We start from the raw sequence: 18,061 nt of genomic DNA, 5'->3' as shown, positions 1-18,061 counted from the left end.
TTGTCCGTGTACCAACTATTATTGCTGGTTATATGGCTTGGCTGTTGACTATTAATGCTTGTCGTGTTCACGAAGGGTGTTTTCATTGTGTTCTCACTCGTGCGTAGACTGTCTACGAGAGGAAGCAGTCGAGGTGCGCTACTCTGCTTCAACAAAGATCTAACAGATGATACTCAAATCCAACACAGTCATCGCATCACTGAATCCTCGCTGTTGACAGCGATCAGCACCGCGTTGTGGCTGTTCTCTGTGGCAAACAGGGTGCTCGACAGATCTCCACTATTAAGACGAGACAATCCGTCAGACTATTTTAAATGGATGACATAATAGCTTATATAATGCAATTTATATAGTTAGGGTTGAGTGTAGGGTTAATAGCAGTCACACATAACAACTGCCTGAGCCCTGCCAGGAGACGCCGCTCCTCCCGCGAGTGCGTCTGCTACTTTTGATTTGGATCTTCATCATCTGGCTCCGATATTCCAGTCGACTTTGATCGTTATCACAATGCCGGTATGTACATCCACTATGCTGTTTTCTCATGGGATATAGATCAGATATATGATTTAGTCCGTCTGATTGAATAACGGCGTTGTCTGCTATATCTCTATGCCCATCCTGTCGTCCAATCGACCATGTTCTAACAAGCATCTTCCAGAGTCACAAATCATTCAGAACTAAGGTCAAGCTCGCCAAGGCCCAGAACCAGGACGGTCGTGTTCCCCAGTGGTTCAGACTGAAGACCAACAACACCATCAGGTATGCATCAAATTCAAGTCGAAACGAATGATGAATGAATGAAGGACACTGGCTGACAAAGTCGCACAGATACAACACCAAGAGAAGACAGTGGCGCCGCAAGAAATTGAACATCTAAACGTCTCGATTCACATTTACGATATGTTTACGGTATTCTAAAAAAGTCGGGAATCATTATTGGTGTACGTTATTGGTGGTTTCATAATCAAAAATAAAAGAGTCAATATGGTGTTTGTCAGCATATAATTATCCACATTCAAGGGACCGTGTATGACGGTGGATTCATCTTTCAGAATCAGGCTAGAATTACGGACCGACGAATATCATAATTGTTAAATATATTGATTGCTATCATTTGGCATCCTCTACTTATACCTACCGTGGTCTATGACCACTGAGTATTATCATCTCTTATCCCACATAACACCACATAATACTAAATAATACCAATCCTTACAGACTTCTATTGACTGTCTTCATCCTCAATAACCTACATCCATTTGTAATATCGTCTTCTGACTGATAAAAGCGCTGTTCTCATATTTTTCGTCCACAGGGCTTCTAAACCTTAAATCACGTAGAGACGCGCACAAATTTCTTAGTGCTTCTCCCTTACTAACGCGTCGCCAGTAGTCTCTGCACATATACAAACCACGCATTCGAAATGGTACAGAGAACATTGATTGTGCAGTTGCGAGTAGAATTCAAACTGGATTCTGTGTGCTAACCTTTGTTTTGTTGTATAGTCTGTCCAGATTTTCGGAGATCAAGTCACGGAGGAGAGAGCTGAGAATGCGCGTATGTACTCATCAAATACCATTCCTCTTGTGGCAAATAGCCAATCATTGAGAGCGATATTGCATCAATTCTGAGAGTTGCGACTAACGCCTTTGTCTTAACCCGCAGGTCTTTCCGCATTCGTTGGCGCTATTGCTGTTGGAGATCTTGTAAAGACAACCCTGGGACCGAAGGGAATGGACAAACTTCTCCAATCCGCTTCGACCGGAGACGTTATAGTCACAAACGACGGCGCCACGATCCTCAAGTCGATCGCGCTTGATAACGCTGCCGCGAAGGTTCTTGTCAACATCTCAAAAGTTCAGGACGACGAAGTCGGCGACGGAACAACCTCTGTCACCGTCCTCGCCGCCGAGCTTCTGCGCGAGGCTGAGAAACTTGTCGACCACAAGATTCACCCGCAGACCATCATCGAGGGATACCGAATCGCGAGCAGTGCTGCCTTGGACGCGCTGCAGAAGACCGCTGTCGATAATGGAAAGAACCCCGCCGCGTTCAGAAAAGATCTTATTGCGATTGCAAAGACGACTCTGAGCTCAAAGGTTCTCAGCCAGGATAAGGATCATTTCGCTGAATTGGCGGTTGATGCCGTCCTGAGACTTAACGGAAGCACAAACTTGGATCATATTCAGATTATCAAGAAAGCCGGTGGCCGATTGATTGACTCCTATCTCGACGAGGGTTTTATCATGGATAAGAAAATTGGTGTCAACCAGCCCAAGAGATTAGAGAATGCAAAGATTCTAATTGCCAATACCGGTAAGGATACCACGCTGCTCAATAAGTGAGAGCTCTTAGCTAACATCTACATTTAGCCATGGATACCGACAAGGTCAAGATCTTTGGTGCGCGTGTCAAGGTCGATGCTACCAGCAAACTGGCAGAGCTCGAGCGAGCTGAACGGGTCAGTTCGTCATCATCATACAACCCGTTCACAGCATATACTAATCGTCTTTGTGTAGGAAAAAATGAAAGCCAAGGTCGAGAAAATCAAAGCGCACGGCATCAATTGCTTCATCAACCGGCAGCTGATCTACAACTACCCCGAGCAGCTTTTTGCCGAGTCTGGTGTTGTCTCGATCGAGCATGCTGATTTCGATGGTATTGAGCGATTAGCTCTTGTTACCGGTGGTGAGATTGCTTCTACTTTTGACCACCCTGAGCTCGTTAAGCTTGGACATTGTGATTTGATTGAAGAGATCATGATCGGTGAAGATACTGTATGTTTCCCCCATTGAATATTTCGGCTTGCTACTGTATACAATATCTGACATACCACGCTAGCTTTTGAAATTCTCTGGTGTTGCGGCCGGCGAAGCGTGCACTATCGTCCTGCGAGGCGCGACCGAGAATCTTCTGGACGAAGCCGAACGCTCGCTTCACGACGCTTTGTCAGTCCTCTCGCAGACCGTAGTCGAGACCAGAACCGTTCTGGGCGGCGGCTGTGCCGAGATGATCATGTCCAAGGCGGTCGACAGCGCCGCTCAGAACGAGAGCGGCAAGCGCGCGCTTGCCGTTGAAGCCTTTGCGCGTGCTCTCCGCCAGCTTCCTACGATCTTGGTTGACAATGCGGGTTTGGACTCGAGCGAGCTTGTGTCGAAGCTCCGATCGGCTATTTACAACGGCATGACGACCTCGGGCTTGGACCTTGACAACGGTCGTATTATTGATATGAGAGAGGCTGGAATCGTCGAGAGTTACAAGCTCAAGAAGGCGGTTGTCTCCAGTGCTTCTGAGGCCGCTGAGTTGCTGCTTCGAGTCGACAATATCATTCGTGCCCAGCCGCGAACGGCAAACAGAGGAAACTACCAGGATATGTTTTAATCTGCTGCTGCACGTTCTTATCTATTTTGATGTACATTTACTCGTCTTTGTCTCAACATTGCGTGCGGTTTCCTGTTTTGTCTTATTTCCAGAGAGGTTTCAGTTATAAATCACTAGCCTAGTATATATAATAGCATTTCAGCTGTGCATGCTTTATCTCAAATGATATGTAAAAGTTTATTGATCCCGATCATACTAGACGGAACTATAAGAGTAGCAAAAAGAGCACTGCTGGTATAAAAGTACAGATACAGTCGGAAAACGAGATCCAAACAGAACAGCGATATAAGCGACAGTTCAGGCCGAAGAAGTGACCACGTTGTGTAGAAAAGAAGCCCCAAAAAGATTAGGATACAGTCTCATGATCCGTCTCCTGAGATCCGCAACTAGAAATCGCAGCTCACGTCTACTATAAGACCTAATAACCGCCTTCTCACACCTTTCCACGTCCGCAATCTTTTTGGAGAACCTGAACCCCTGGATTTCCATCAACCGCAGCTCGTCTCGAACTCGAGCTATGATCTCTTCATCAGTCATATCGATTCCGCGTCGCGGCATCTTGTACTTTCGTGCCCCACCTCTGATTGTTTCGTCCAAGATGAATGCAGAGTCGATACGCTTGCGAACAGTTTTAGCAGTAGCGACAGGCTTGGATTTGAAATGTTCACAGTAGAGACAGACAGAAGGTCCTTTGTGCTCAGAAATTTGACCGTCGATCGGTTGCTGATACGCTGCTCCGTCATCTAACGGAGTCGATACAGTATGCTCGCTTTCTCCTATACCGCCAAAAAACCCAAGCTTGTTGTCTTTAATGATTGCGTCTGCGACAGGAGATCTTGCTTCGTCGCTTTCGACATCTAGCGAGGCGCTCCTTTCGAAAATACTGGGTATGGAAGTATCGCAATCGTCTCCGTCGACAGAGGAAGTCGTCAGCATCGCGATCCGGAGAACTCGAGCAAACTGGGCTTCTAGCGCAACCTCTTCGGCAGAAAGAGGGGTATCAGATTTCTCATCAGTGTCGCTTGCTGCAGTTGTCGCGCTTGTCGCGCTGACTGATCTTGATCCTGCAGGCGATTTGACAGTCGTGTCCTCGCTCAGGATCTTTCGGACAGCATTATACGCTTTCACTGCGCTAGGAGTGAGGAGGTATTCAGAGGGCGCCATAGTAGTCAGAAACTGGCGCAGCCTGAGCATCTTTGGGTACTTTCCGTACTGGATTCTGAATTGATCGTACATAGCCTCTAGCTTGATGAGCTCGGCGTTCCCCTCGAAGAGGCCCGAATCGTCGACGGGATCACAGTCAGTCTCGTTTTTCTGCAGCGTGTCCTCCGAGTCGTCAACGACAGACAGATTCTGTGTACTGACTAGGGCAAGAGAAGAGTTCGTTGCACATGTGAGCGATAGCTGGGGAATATCCAAGTTCTGACTACCTCGATTTTCAAGTGACTGCAGCGACAGGGCAGTATCATTCCGGCGGGTGTCAGTACCTCGACTACGACGAGATCGACGCAAAGTACACCACGCCATGGAATCTAGTATAGACGATGTGCGTAGATGTAAGCTCGCAAAGAAGGGCAGATGATGCTCCCCATTCGTTCCGCGCGCTGCTAGATCGGAATCTGTGTCTTCAAATGCTACACTCGGTCCAGACGGCACGTTGTCCATAGCTGGATTCGCAGAAGGGGAGATCACGCAACGAACCATCACGCATCAGTCCGTCAGAGATGGCTGATATGTCGACCAGTCCGTTTGTAAAGCGAGTGGTTGAACACGTGACCTGCAACCTTCTGCATCCTGCAAAGAGCCAACTTTGTTATTACTCGCATCGCGCTGGGAGAATTTCATGAATCAGGTTTAGCAGCCCAGCGACCAACACAGAACGCAGACAGCGGTCTAGGAAGATAGTTCTTGAAGCTACTGCTCTAGCGACGGCTGCGTGTATCTTTCGAGTTTTTGGCGTGCGCTCGCGAAGCAATGGAGTCGGCCAGATCGACTCTCGTGTAAGTCCCTGCCTCGGTCCAAACAATGTACTGCCCGTCTTAGATATTCTCCGCACGATACTGACAGCAGGCGAAATCTAGAATTCCCGAGAAACTCAAGTGCGGAATATGCAGTCAACTTGCTCGAGATCCGTCCAAGTTGACGTGCTGTAACATCAGCATCTGTGGATCATGTACGTGTGCAAATCACTGCTTTGAATAATATCATCAATATCTGATCTAGTGCTAATACGGGCCAATTGGCTGCTCTGAACAGGTAGAACAAGTCTGCCACAGTCATGTCCGCGTTGTGGTCACAGTCCTCTGGATAACTCGGTAGTTGCTGAGAATAAGTCGATGCGGACTACAATTGGCGTCTTCTTGAAGCATGCCGAGAAGTATGCCAGAGACGTGCTAACAAACAAGTCAAAAGAGGACGCGAAGGTCTCGCCAGCGCCTTCTAATGCATCTGGAGAAGCGTCAGATAAAGCAAAACCACAAGAGTCGTCTCCAACAAAAGATAGCAATCCTCCGAGGACAATACCACCACCTCCTCCTCCTCCTTCGCATCCACCACCCACAGCAATTTCGGACCGCACTCACCCTATACCAAGCAGTCAGCCTCCCAGTCAAAAGTTTCCGGATAAGAGCTCCCATGAGGTCAATGCAGATGCCCACATGTCAAATTACGGAATGGCGGGGCGACCATGGAATGGCAATGGCAATAATAACAGTAAGATCCACCCCGTTGATTCACAGCTGTTGAACCGTGTGTAGACATGGTTGCGGTGTTTGTCTTTTTTTTGCATCTTGTCTGGAAGGTTACTAACCAGTCAAAGATTTCCCAATGAACGTCCACGGTCCCAGCAATCTCCCTGACCAGCACTCCAACGCCTGGAACCCCCAAACGCGGCAAATGCATCCAGTAAACAACCGATTCGCCGGTGCCCCACGCAACGTCACACCAGACCACGGCCCCGTTTTCCACCAAGAGCCTGGCGCGTACTACAACAACGTCGGGCCTGGCGGGAATGGGTTCAACAATTACAGGCGAGGAGATGGGTTTCGTATGCGAAATGGATACGACAATCGAGGTGGACCCGGCTTCGACTCTTATCGGAACAATTTTAATGGGAATCATATGCAAGGCCACGGTGGGAATTTTGTCCCGTACAACTACTATAATTCACAACAAGGCATGCCTCCCTCTGCAGGTCCTATGAACCCGAACGACTCCGGATACGAGGAGCCAGTGTATCGGCAACCTATTTCCGCGACTGTCAAAGAACTCACCTCCGGATCTGATCCGCAAAACTACGCAAACAATGCCTACGGGTTTGCAAATCATCCGATGGAGAATAACGGACCTGGCCATAATCGCATGCCTGTGACTGACCATACTGCCGAGCCAGTGAGTGCTCCGACTGGGCCCAGAGGCGTACGACAACCTTTGCGAGGAGGACTCGCTTCCGGTCAAGGCTCTTCTGCCTCAGGCTCCCGTGTCCCCGAACCGGCTCAGACACGTAGAGAAGAACCTAAGGTTGAAGTCAAAGGCTCGAAAGACGGTAGCGCAAGCATACAGATAAAGGCATCGGACGACGGCCCATCTCATAGTCAACAATCTCCGGCTGAAAACAACCCACCACGTCAACCTTCTGACCCCGCTTCAGCTGTACCGAGCGAAATTTCAAAATCAAGTCCTGGCTCTCAAGAATCTCGCCCGTCCTCGCGCTCGAGGAGCTTATCGAACGAGAGACATGGCTCAGCATCCCCCGGCCCAGAACAGGCGACCCCTCCTTTCCATAGTGAAACGAGCCCAAACCGCTCAGAGCAGCCTTCTGAAATCGAGGAGGAGAGTATTGAGTCTGAATCGCACCCGGAACCCGAACCTGAACCCGAGCCTGAGCAGAAGACAGTGCGGCAAGAGGAGTCCTATAACGATTTTGGAATTGATATTGGCGGCGACGACGATGGCGAGGATTCAGATATGGATTTCGATTTACCGTCGTACAGAGCTAGCACGAAGGAAAACACAAAGCCGAAAGCAGCTCCTACGGCGGCCCAGGCGGCGTCGATGCCTGAAGTATACACCAAGAGTACGGTGGGTGGTAATAACGCCCCTCGTGCACCGGCAGGAAATGCTATGGGTGATAGAAAGCGTGACGTACGGCCTGCGAAACCTGATGTCTCTCGACCTGGACCCAATAACGTACCAGCAAGAATGCAGCCCGTTCAATCCAACACGAAACCTGGTGACCGCAAGCGCCGACGTGAAGACGATGAACGCTTGCAGATCATGGAGCATGATCGCATGCGTCTACAAGAGCCTGGCGGTAACCGAGACCGTCCTCCTGTGACTGACCAGAACAATCAAAGAGAACGTGAAAGGGAACGGGAACGAGAACGGGAACGAGAGCGTGCTAGGAATCGCGATCAGGATCGGCTCCGCGGAGACGAACGCGCGCAAGATCGTGAAGCTAGACTTGGCGTGGGGAGGTTGGCGCCTAGTGGGCCTGCTCTTGCCCGTGGGCCACCGCCGTCTCTTCGCACAAGAATCGAGGGACGGAGGGAGGACGACCGTCGACGAGATCCCTGGAGCGAAGATAGCCGCCGTCTTGCGCCGAGTGGCTCTGGATCATCTACGCCTGGCGAGTCTAGAGCTGGTAATGAGCTGGAAGGTAGGGAAGAAGCGGCTGGTGCTAAACGAAGGTCTCGGAGGAACAGGAAACATAACAAATGATCAAGACGGATCGTGATCATGTGGTGGTTGTTTCTTTGCAGGCCGTTCCTGCAGTTTATCTTTAAACGGGCAGGCTTTGGGGGGTAGACAGACTGTTTGTACATTATATCCTGGCGGATGATCAAGTCTCTATACATTTCGTCTCTCTTTGAGTCTATACTTATTACCACTATCATATGTAATCATATTTTTTTACCCATGGAGAAAGAGAGATATTGATTCTCAAAATATAATAATTCGTAAATGACAAGCATAGCAATATAATAGAAAAAATGATCACCGACCGAACCCATAATGCCCAGACCAAGACAGAATAAAAAGAACCTAATGACGAGGAAAATAGACCGATATCCAAATCATAGCAGGAAAGATAAAATAGGAAAGAAACAAAACTAAACATCGGTTCACAAACCAACCTATGCACAGCGACTCCTAAGAAGCATGACCTTTAATATCAGATCCGGATATGTAGTAGTAAAAACCGAGTTGACCAGACAACAAAAAACAAGATAAGTGAAAAACCCATATAAATGATTGGAAAGAAAAGCCGTCGAAACTGTACCCAATGAAAACGAACATAAAATGAAAATGGAGAGTGTCTGCACTAACGCAGGCTTATCTTTGGAAAGCACCGTGGACCGACAAAGCCGTTGATGTAGACCCCTTGGATATCGATATCCCGCTTCGGATCAGAGCTGTAGAACTTGATGTATAGATAGCATGCTGATACGGGGGAATCAAACACGATTGTGCACCGCGACTTGTTGTCCGGGATCTTGAATCTGGCTATAGGCTCCAGAACCAGTGAGTCAGTATGAGGTAGAGAAGGGGTGAGAGCTTCAGCTTCATCGGTAGGTAGCAATGGGTGAGTGAAGAGTGTAGGAGGTGCTTCTGTTGACGTCCTCGGCTCGTCACCGATCGAAATGTCGTAAGACGGCAGCGTGATATTCTCAGTGTTGATAATGCGGACATCGCGAGATGTGTTGTCGCCTGCCAACGACCGGTGACGCTGTCTGCGCGCATCTAAAAGCCGATCTCGGGTGTGACGAAGAGATGAGCGGGCCAGATCTTGGCGGTACTGCGCGTAAGGACGGAACGACTGCCGGCCATGATAATACGCCGAGTCTGAGAACGAGAGATCGTCTCCGGAGCCTAGGCCTTCAATGTGCTCGACGTCGGCTTGGTCGCTATCCGCCAAGTCAGACGAGAGTGAATCGCCAGGTTCGGAGCTGAACGGGTTCGGATTCGGACGGCCCCAGTAGAAATCAAACGACGAGTTTGGCTGGCCGAATTCGTAGCGGGGTATCCGGGGAGACCGTGGCATAGCGGAGTACTCCACACTACTCGACACGGGAAGCTGCGTCTGCGATTCAGCCAGGTTGTCGATCTGCTGGTCGTGGTATTTCGTACGGGGAAGCAAGTCGTCTTTATTCATTGAAACGAAGATCAGACCTAGTTGGGAGATATTAGTGTCCAGTCATCACTTCTGTATTCTCTGCTAGCAGTACGAACCTTGTTGCACAGGACAGGTATAACCGGTAGTGGGCGCCTTGATTGTGATTGAATGCAGGGTGAATGGTTTATGGGATGAATGTCGCAGTATCATATTGCACTTTGACTTCTGGGCGCAGTAAACGGAGGAGTCGCGTAGGAGCACACTGAATAAGGAAATGCAAGTTAGATCATGGGTGCAAGCGGTAATGGTCGTGACAAAGGTGAGCTTACTTCTCGGGCAGGTAGTTGTCGCCATGCCATCCGCCGTCACAATAAATCATCTTCATTGACAGAGTAGCCGGTTTCTCAGACCATAGCGACTCTACCGACTTGCCGTCCCGCTTTCGCCGCTTCGAGAGACTTTCGAGATATGTATTCTCCCGCCGCCGGATCGAATTGCTTCGGCGGAGGGCGCTGCGGGGGAAGGTGATCTGTGGGGTATAGATGGAGGGAGTCTCGGTGATTACAGGGTAGTGATCCCCCGCCGCCAAAGGAGAAGTAGTTTGCGCACTCGCTGGTGCAGAGCCATTGTCGTGAGCGTCGTCTGCGGCCTCGGAATACGACTCCTGGTACTCGACGTCGGAGTTGGATTGCACTTGGAGAAGTCTATGCAGTCGCCCGAGATTCGGCGAGATTCCATCTGTTATATGTTCACTGATTTTCGTCACTTGTTAGCACGTCCCGCGCGACATTGAGGGAGCTCATCTCCCCGGCTGGTGAACGGCTCAGATCAAGAGCCGGCTCATTCCCAGCCTTCACACAACTCCAATAACACTCCTCAACCACAATATAAAAAGACATACCCGTCCAGAATCTGCTGCGGAAGCGGCAGTGATATTCGAGAGACATTAATAGACGAATCTGAGCTCATAGTCGCGGTTGGAGTCGTGCTGGCTGGATAATCACTGGCCGTCGTCGGCCTCTATAAGGGCCGCTCTCGGCGAGTGATGAGCCCTTGCCCTAAATCGGTCTGCAGGCCACGCAGGCGGACTGGAATATACGCTGCGGACGCGTCTCGAGGGCATCGCGTTGTTACTGCGAGCTGGGGGATTTGGATATTCAGTCGCGAGTAGACAACCATGACGGACGACAAGAAGATTTCAGCTGGTGCGTGTGTCGTTGCAATTTAGCTACATGGACTATGTTTGCTAACTGACGATAAATCTAGATGAAATCGCCCTATATGATCGGCAAATTAGACTATGGGGTATCGCGGCCCAAACGCGGTAAGTCCAGCTGATTCCGTCCATCGTCCAGGTCTAGAGAGCTCCACTAATGTACTGCTATTGCAGAATGCGGGAAGCAAATGTGCTCTTGATCACCGCTGGTGCATTGTCCAACGAAATTGCGAAAAATATCGTCTTGGCGGGCATTGGATCTCTCACGGTGCTCGACAGCGCAACGGTCACTCCGCCTGATCTCGGCGCTCAGTTCTTCTTAGAGGAATCTGACGTTGGCAAAAACGTACAATCGCTCCCCGATGTCTTTAGATTGATCTTTTTTGTGTGCTAATGTGGACTTCTTACAGAGAGCTGAGGCAGCTGTGCCGCGGATACAAAAGCTCAATACGCGCGTTATCGTCACGGCTGATACCTCTGATATCACGACAAAAGACGCAGAGTATTTCTCAAAATTTGACATCGTGGTGGCCACAGAACTCGCCGCCTCTGAACTTGTGAGTATCGTGGATTGTAGCTTCTGTAACGAAGCAGGTGAGTGTGAATTTTGCTAATTAGGCAATGACAGATTACAATCAATGAAGCTTGCCGCAAATACTCAAAATGCTTTTACGCTGGAGGCATGAGCGGTCTCTATGGCTACATCTTTGTTGATTTGATAGAGCACTCGTTCTCCTTGTAAGTGACCGCGCGCATACTACATCAGTATATCCCCTCAGGTTGCTAACGCGCGCAACTCAATTCTAGCGAGCGAGATCAGTCCAACTCGGCGACTAAACTCGGGCCCGAGACGAGCACGCGCTCTGTCGTTGACGTGAAACTGAAAAAGGGCGATGGCAAGCTGCTGAAAGAAGTGGTCACAAAGAAGGAGGTGTACAAGCCATTAGCAGAGTCGCTAAAGTCTGATAGTCTCTCGAAGCTGAGAGCTCGGAGTCAGCTTAAAGTGTCTCCAGTGCTACCTGCGTTCAGAGGTTAGTTTCCAGATTTACAACTATCTTTTATTCTCGGACCTCTTCGAGCTAACGACACTGTTTGTTTATTTATATAGCCCTGTGGGACTTCCAAAGCACCACCTCAAGACTCCCAAGCCCTGAAGATTTCTCAACATTCGAGGAACTCGTCCACAACAATACCCGCGACCTCGGCCTCCCCGTTGGTATCATCACCCCCCAATTCGTCAAATCTTTCCTTTCCGGCGTCGGCGCCGAGATCTCGCCTGTCGCTGCAATCATCGGAGGCGCAATGGCTCAAGATATTTTGAATGTGCTCGGGCAGCGACAGCAGCCGATCCAGAACTGGGTCGTGTATGACTGCGACACTTCCACAGCTCCGATCTACACCTTATAATGTCTCATTTCATAATGAAACCACATAGATCTTACCATTCTTCTTTAATTTGATTACTAAAACTCTATAGGTATTTCGAAGAAATATGTAGGATTATCAAAAAGTAGCAATATTCATAATCATAGAAAATCATCACCAGAATCCAAATGGCGGCCGAACCACAGTAACGCAGAATCGACAACGACGCGCGCGTGTATTACGCCAGAACGCATGTCTGCGCCATAAGGATACCAAGCTGTCAAAAATGTACAAAAGGATCAAAATAACAAAGTATGAAGTAATTTAAGATGAAGGTATAGACAAAGATGCCTGGTAAGACAGCATCAGACTGTCCTCCGAATGGAATCGATCGAAATTCGGCTTCTTAATGAGGATCTTCGATTATTTAGATTTGTGAGTTTCGTGCGGTCAGCGAAGCCAGTCTCTTCAGTGTCGGAACTTGCAGCCCTATCATAAAAAACACATGTTAGAATCATAAGTGAACCACAACACAGAACATAGGAAAACTCACAGCCAGGCATGTATGTCTCGAGGACAAGCAAATCTCGGGGCTCCGCAATCTCAAATGGACCACTGTCATCTAGCGGCACGGTCTCAAGGAGCAAAGTATCATGCTCGTTGTCGATCGCGCGCTTGGCAATCTCTTTCATGATCTCAGAGCTGATTGGCACCTCGTAATCTTGGCATTGATACTGGCTGATCAACTTGTGAATCTGGGTGGGCGTCAGAGTCCAGCAGATATCATAGATGATTGCAATATCGTTTAGTGTAGCCTTCTTCAGCTGCAATAGCTTAGTCGCCTGCATGAGATGCTCGAGCTTGAGAGTACCCTCGGGCACGTCGTTGGCCTTGCACCACTCTTCAATGCGTGTGATATTGTAACTGATCTGCAGACCGCGCTTCCACGACAGGAATCCTCGTCGAGAAAGAAGATCGTTGAAGGCAGTGACACCGACCAACTTGAGGAGCTCCAGAACGGCCTGTCGCGTCACATCATGCTCGAGATAGTACGCCTTCAAAGCCTTCTGCACACGGTTCAAAAAGTCGAGCAGGTCGTCCATCTTGTACTGGGGTCCGCTCTGACCCAGAACCTTGTTCAGGAATCGGTTGCCCTCGTTGGTAACGAAACCAGGCAGCGACTGCGACTCAATAACAGCTGGAAGGATCATTTTCACCATCATGCGCTTGAGCTCCTTCATCCAGGTATGGTAGATGTTGAACTCGAGATTCTCGAAATCATGCTTGACAAGCGTCACGAGTCGCTCGTACTCCTGAAATTCCAGTTCGCCCATCCCGCTCGCGTTCTTATTCTCAATGATACTCATTTCAGCCAAGAACACAAACGAGAGCATCTCGTGGACGTTAGACAGCCAGAAGGCTCCGGGCATGATGATGTCCTCGCCCTGGTACGACATGACCTGCTCTTGAATGGTCTGCATAACACCAGCAAGCAGCAACTCCGACTCCTTCACAAAGCCCAATCTCCACATCTCCGAGGTGACCAAGTTGATGATATGAGCCGGGAACAGCACCTCATTCTCATTCGCGAGGTTCTCTCCTGTGGGTTGGGGAATCTTAAGATTTGTAATAAGGCCGCGCAGAACTTCCAGATGAATGACATCAGTGCGATCAAGCAGTTTCTCAATATCAGAGTCAATAGATTCTTCAATAGAGAACTCATCTCTTCCAGAATCACCGAAGGCCGCAAAGTGACCTGGCGACGAAGTCATCGAAGCCGGGCGAGGGTTGAAATCTCTCGGCGTGCGCAACTCGACAGAGTCGGTGTCCTTCATCGGGCTGTTGCCAGCCATACTGTGACGCTTGTGAGGCTTCGACTTTGATCCCTGCAGAGCAAGAAGATTGGCTGAAGTGGGAGTTCCGTTGATGCCCCGAGAATCGCCGTTGATGCCCGCGATCTGGCCGTTTGTGGCCGGAGGATGAGCGGCAAGCTTCTCGATTTCAAGCTTGAGCTTCTCAATCTCACTCGTCAAATTAGCCTCGATCTCTTCCTTCTCCTTCTGCGACTCCTCAAGAGCAACCTCGAGTTTCTCAGACTTGTCAGCCAAAGCTTTTCGGAGTTCCTCCGCCTCAACCTCCTTTGCTTGGAACTTGTTCAGGGACTCGTCGTACTTCTGCTTCAGTTGATCAAGCTTAGTTTCCAACTCATCAGCACGCTTCAAGTGCTCATTAGCACCGGCAGCCTCGGTCTCGAGCTCGGCAGCCAAGGACTTGAGAGAGTCGTGCTTCTCCTGCCAGGAAGTCAGCTGCGATTCCAGCTGGTCAATCTGGGTCAAGAGCTTCTTGTTCTCCTGTGTCCGGGTGGCGAGAGTCTGAGTGAGCTCGACGACCTTGTTCTCAAGGTGATACGAGACCTCCTTGAGATGGTTAACCGACCGAGCCTCCACCTTCAGCTGCTCCAGCTCCCGCTTCGCCAGCCGCTTCCTCCAAAGGTTCTGCACAATGGTAATGTTTCGTAGTTCACTCTTGTATGACTTGCGAGCTGCGAATCCACGGTACGTGCGCTGGATAGTGAGGGCTGCGCCATTCTCTCTGTCCTTGAGCAAATTCTTGCGAGTGTTGTATCCACGAATGATCGCCTGGGCTTTGATGACCGCTGCCCGGTTGGCGAGATAGGTGGTACGACCATGGTAACCACGCCACACGCTCTGGATCTTCGTAGCAGCGGTATCCAAGCGGATCTTCTCCATTCGCTGCCGCGTGAGGTAACCCCTGATTGCTGTCTGAGCCGCGATGATTGAGTTCCGCGTGCGCAGATACTCATTGCGGTAGTATAACCGCCGGAGATTCTTCTGCAGCAAGACCGCGCATTCGTTCAAGCGAGCTGAGCGCATGTTTTCTAGCAGAGCCAGCATACCCGCGCGGAAAAATATCTTTGTCTTTCCAAGCTGATACTTGTTCTCTTGAGTGATTGATTTCTCTAGAATGGCGTGTGCGAATTCGCTGATCGGTCTGTTCCAGTTTGACGAGTGGACAATCATGTAATATCTGTTGACAAACTCCTCGAATGTGGACCTGGTAGGAAAACCTTCGCAACTGATTCTAATCGTCTCCAACACACCACAGGCTCGCAGCTGGTTGAGAACCATAGGTCCATCGAACTTCCACGCCTCTTTCTGCTCGTTGGGCTTGATACAGCGGATGTAGTGAACATTAGTAGAGTTGATCGTGTTCATCAGTTCAATCAGAGAGCTCTTGAAGATACCGCCAAGCGTAGGCTTCTTGTTGGCCAGAGCACCACCGCGCTTCGCGGGACCGGGCTTGGCTGCAGCTGCCGGGGCAGGAGTTTCAGCCTTTGCAAGGTCAAGTGAAGCTTGGAGAACTTCTTTCAGGAAGGAGTTGGTCGAGGACATCAGCAGCTCGAGATGCTCATCCGGCACAGTATCTCTGTTCTTCTCAATAAAGCCTTCTGACTCGTAATTGACATCCATGGCGTAATGGTGCACGGTGAATGAAGTCTTTCCGAATCTTGGCTTCTTGAAGTAAGTCTTGTGCTTGTCGACATCAAAGTTGGTGTAGAGCTTCTGAATCCAAGACTCATCTGAGCCGGCAGGCAATCGCGACTCCTCATCTAGCAGAGACAGGATTCCGATACGAGCTTCGATTAGATCAATGCACGGCTGATTGTCAGAGAACTCGATAAAAGTCCACTCGATCTCCTCGCGCATATACTCGTCCTGCTCGAGCTTGAAGACGTGCTGCGTAAACTCCTGCTGCAACTTTTCGTTGGCATAATTGATACAGAACTGCTCGAAGGAGTTGCGCTGGAAATGCTCGAAACCGTAAATATCCAAAACACCGATGAAGTTCTTCGCGGCATCCTCGACTTCTTTGGACGCTAATGATTTGTTGGTAACAAAAACGAGCCAGTCAAAGAGAGCGGAGTAGATGTATTTGGATACAGAGTCACGAACGACGACGGCTTGCTTGAAGTTCATGTTTGTGACAATCTTTTCGCTTCGCGTGACAATCTGGCGCTTTGTAATCCATTTCGCAAACAAGAACGCGTCGATTCCCAAAAACTCGCAAACGCGAACCAACGATGGCTCGGTTGAGGACAGATTAGCATCAGTGCGTCCGGCGGTGATTTCGATGTTTCCGATATGTAGCAAGGCCGATAGAATCTTGAAAATCTGCGCTTGCATGTCGGCGTCGATGTCGACAGTAGCCAAAGCAGTCTTAGTGGCATTGAACTCTTCCGCATCGTCAACGTTCGGAATCACAGGATCTCCGCCCTGGTTGAGATACTGAAACTCTCCAACAGGCTTGAGGGCCAGCTCCTCTCGCTCTTCGTCGGTAGCACCGGCGCAAAGCTGGTAGAAGATGTGGTAGTTACGCTCGGTAGCAGGCTGGAACACCAATCTCGAGCGCTCGAGCAAGTAGGTTCTGATCTTTGCGCCGATAATATCGGGATTGCTGTCGAACAGAATCTCAATGTACTTGCCGAATCGGGACGAGTTATCGTTACGAGTGGTCTTTGCGTTACCAAACGCTTCCATGATTGGATTTGTCGCAAGAATCTGTTCTTCGGTTTTGCTGAGGGCAGCCGACTTTGTGCGCTTACTGCTTGGCTTGTCGGAATCTTCGACGGTCGCGAAATAACGCATAACGAACTTCGCGCTCACGGTCTTTCCGGCACCTGATTCACCCGAAACCACAATCGTCTGATTCTTTTCGTCGCGAATCATGCATCTGCAAAGCCGCAGTTTGTTAGTAGCGAAACTCTTTGAAGCCGACGCGTAAAAAAAATATACTGATAGCACATACCTGTACGCATCCTCAGCAATTGCAAACAGATGCGGCTCTAAGTCGCCGCGTCTTTTGCCAGAGTACATCTGAATGATATCGGGAGAGTAGAGATTATCGACACGTTGGAAAGGATTTGTAGCGATCAAGACGATTCCGGAGTAGGTGTAGATATTGAGCTGCTGGTAACGCATCTTAATGCCATGGAGGACTGCAGAGGTGGAGGTTGTTAGCAAATAGTAGAGTAATATGTGATGGGTGATTCGCCGATTCAGTGATCGAGAAAATCCAGGGGGCGGAAATAGTGAATATTGACATACCAGCAGGCTCGTTCAGATACGAAAGATTGGTGAGATCCTCACTTGCCTCGAGAATGGGAGGGTTGGAAAGCGGAGGAAGACTCGGATTGTTTTCATCTTCGATGTCCTTAAGGGTGGTGGTGACTGTATTCGTCTGAAAAGAGAACAAAGGGTATATCAGCAACAATGTGGGGCGGTGGCAGATGAAAGAGGGCCGATATTGAGGTACAGCGGCTGGAAGGAAGAGGGATTCATACGTTTCCGTTCTCGAGAGTGAGAACAAGAGAGACTTTATCACCGTCGACTTCTTTGGAGGTGATCTCGGCAGAGACCCAGCCTTCGCTGTCGTCAGGCTGCCAGCAGCGCCTAGAGCGATGAAAGTTAGAGACGAGGTTCGGGAAAAGGAGACGCGTTAAAGCGCTGTGATAGAGGAGGAAGAGGAAGAGGCGGGATGGGGAGAGAGTCATACGTTCCGATCTCGTAGTGCGAAACCATTGCTGCTGAAGAGGAAGACGTGAGCGCAGAGGAAGAGAGTGATGCAAAAGGACACGACGAGGAAGACAGGAACGCGGCTGGTTGGTGGCTGCAGGGGATGCGCGAGACAACTGAAGGGGCACAGAACCAGGCGCGACGCGCCCTGAGCGGTGCGGTGGTGTTTTGATGGTTAGAGCCGGAAGTGTGGGTGTTTGTGTGCTGTCCAAGTCTTGTTTTGGACTACTTCACACGGATCTATTATCTGTCTATATCCACTACACCCTTCGCTTTATCCACCCCACAACACTGCAGGCGGGTAACTTATCCGCCGGGTTAGGGCACCCAACAATCGCGCGTGCTGAATTTTCGCCTTCACAGTCGCCTCCACACCAGCTTCATCTTCCT

The 18,061-nt window shown here is 49.7% G+C and overlaps 7 protein-coding genes across 7 annotated transcripts; 4 read left to right on the top strand and 3 right to left on the bottom strand.

Annotated features, from left to right (window-relative positions):
* The first annotated feature begins 445 nt into the window (after positions 1-445).
* Positions 446-1,367, top strand: BZA70DRAFT_272464 (60S ribosomal protein L39). The gene is made up of 3 exons (XM_064911656.1): positions 446-513; positions 659-759; positions 829-1,367. Exons 1-3 carry the CDS (start codon positions 508-510, stop codon positions 875-877), a joined length of 156 nt encoding a protein of 51 aa, XP_064770933.1. The 5' UTR covers positions 446-507; the 3' UTR covers positions 878-1,367.
* BZA70DRAFT_272463 (T-complex protein 1 subunit beta) lies at positions 1,368-3,576 on the top strand. Its single transcript, XM_064911655.1, has 6 exons — positions 1,368-1,426; positions 1,506-1,557; positions 1,666-2,316; positions 2,373-2,461; positions 2,520-2,777; positions 2,842-3,576. The coding sequence occupies exons 1-6, from the start codon at positions 1,424-1,426 to the stop codon at positions 3,379-3,381; spliced, it is 1,593 nt and encodes a 530-aa protein (XP_064770932.1). The 5' UTR covers positions 1,368-1,423; the 3' UTR covers positions 3,382-3,576.
* BZA70DRAFT_272458 (uncharacterized protein) lies at positions 3,577-5,090 on the bottom strand. Its single transcript, XM_064911654.1, has one exon. The coding sequence runs from the start codon at positions 5,083-5,085 to the stop codon at positions 3,679-3,681; it is 1,407 nt and encodes a 468-aa protein (XP_064770931.1). The 5' UTR covers positions 5,086-5,090; the 3' UTR covers positions 3,577-3,678.
* Positions 5,091-5,150: 60 nt separating this feature from the next.
* BZA70DRAFT_308691 (uncharacterized protein) lies at positions 5,151-8,316 on the top strand. Its single transcript, XM_064914863.1, has 4 exons — positions 5,151-5,381; positions 5,463-5,554; positions 5,638-6,093; positions 6,200-8,316. The coding sequence occupies exons 1-4, from the start codon at positions 5,356-5,358 to the stop codon at positions 8,098-8,100; spliced, it is 2,475 nt and encodes an 824-aa protein (XP_064770930.1). The 5' UTR covers positions 5,151-5,355; the 3' UTR covers positions 8,101-8,316.
* Positions 8,317-10,553, bottom strand: BZA70DRAFT_272455 (uncharacterized protein). Its single transcript, XM_064911653.1, has 4 exons — positions 10,398-10,553; positions 9,826-10,248; positions 9,613-9,758; positions 8,317-9,552 (listed from the first exon to the last, which is right to left on the bottom strand). The coding sequence occupies exons 1-4, from the start codon at positions 10,463-10,465 to the stop codon at positions 8,705-8,707; spliced, it is 1,485 nt and encodes a 494-aa protein (XP_064770929.1). The 5' UTR covers positions 10,466-10,553; the 3' UTR covers positions 8,317-8,704.
* A 94-nt stretch (positions 10,554-10,647) lies between these two features.
* On the top strand, positions 10,648-12,183 carry BZA70DRAFT_293202 (uncharacterized protein). Its single transcript, XM_064914406.1, has 7 exons — positions 10,648-10,701; positions 10,763-10,820; positions 10,887-11,058; positions 11,123-11,269; positions 11,341-11,450; positions 11,520-11,743; positions 11,821-12,183. Exons 1-7 carry the CDS (start codon positions 10,674-10,676, stop codon positions 12,117-12,119), a joined length of 1,038 nt encoding a protein of 345 aa, XP_064770928.1. The 5' UTR covers positions 10,648-10,673; the 3' UTR covers positions 12,120-12,183.
* Positions 12,184-17,764, bottom strand: BZA70DRAFT_253833 (class V myosin). The gene is made up of 6 exons (XM_064910744.1): positions 17,652-17,764; positions 17,440-17,548; positions 17,204-17,336; positions 16,905-17,094; positions 12,631-16,829; positions 12,184-12,566 (listed from the first exon to the last, which is right to left on the bottom strand). Exons 1-6 carry the CDS (start codon positions 17,675-17,677, stop codon positions 12,505-12,507), a joined length of 4,719 nt encoding a protein of 1,572 aa, XP_064770927.1. The 5' UTR covers positions 17,678-17,764; the 3' UTR covers positions 12,184-12,504.
* Between the last annotated feature and the right edge of the window lie 297 nt (positions 17,765-18,061).

The sequence above is a fragment of the Myxozyma melibiosi genome, assembly GCF_037950935.1.
Source record: "Myxozyma melibiosi strain Phaff 52-87 chromosome Unknown BZA70scaffold_1, whole genome shotgun sequence".
Classification (NCBI taxonomy): Eukaryota; Fungi; Ascomycota; class Lipomycetes; order Lipomycetales; family Lipomycetaceae; genus Myxozyma; species Myxozyma melibiosi.
Note: the sequence above shows the minus strand (reverse complement) of the source record. Positions and strands in the feature narration are given on the sequence as shown.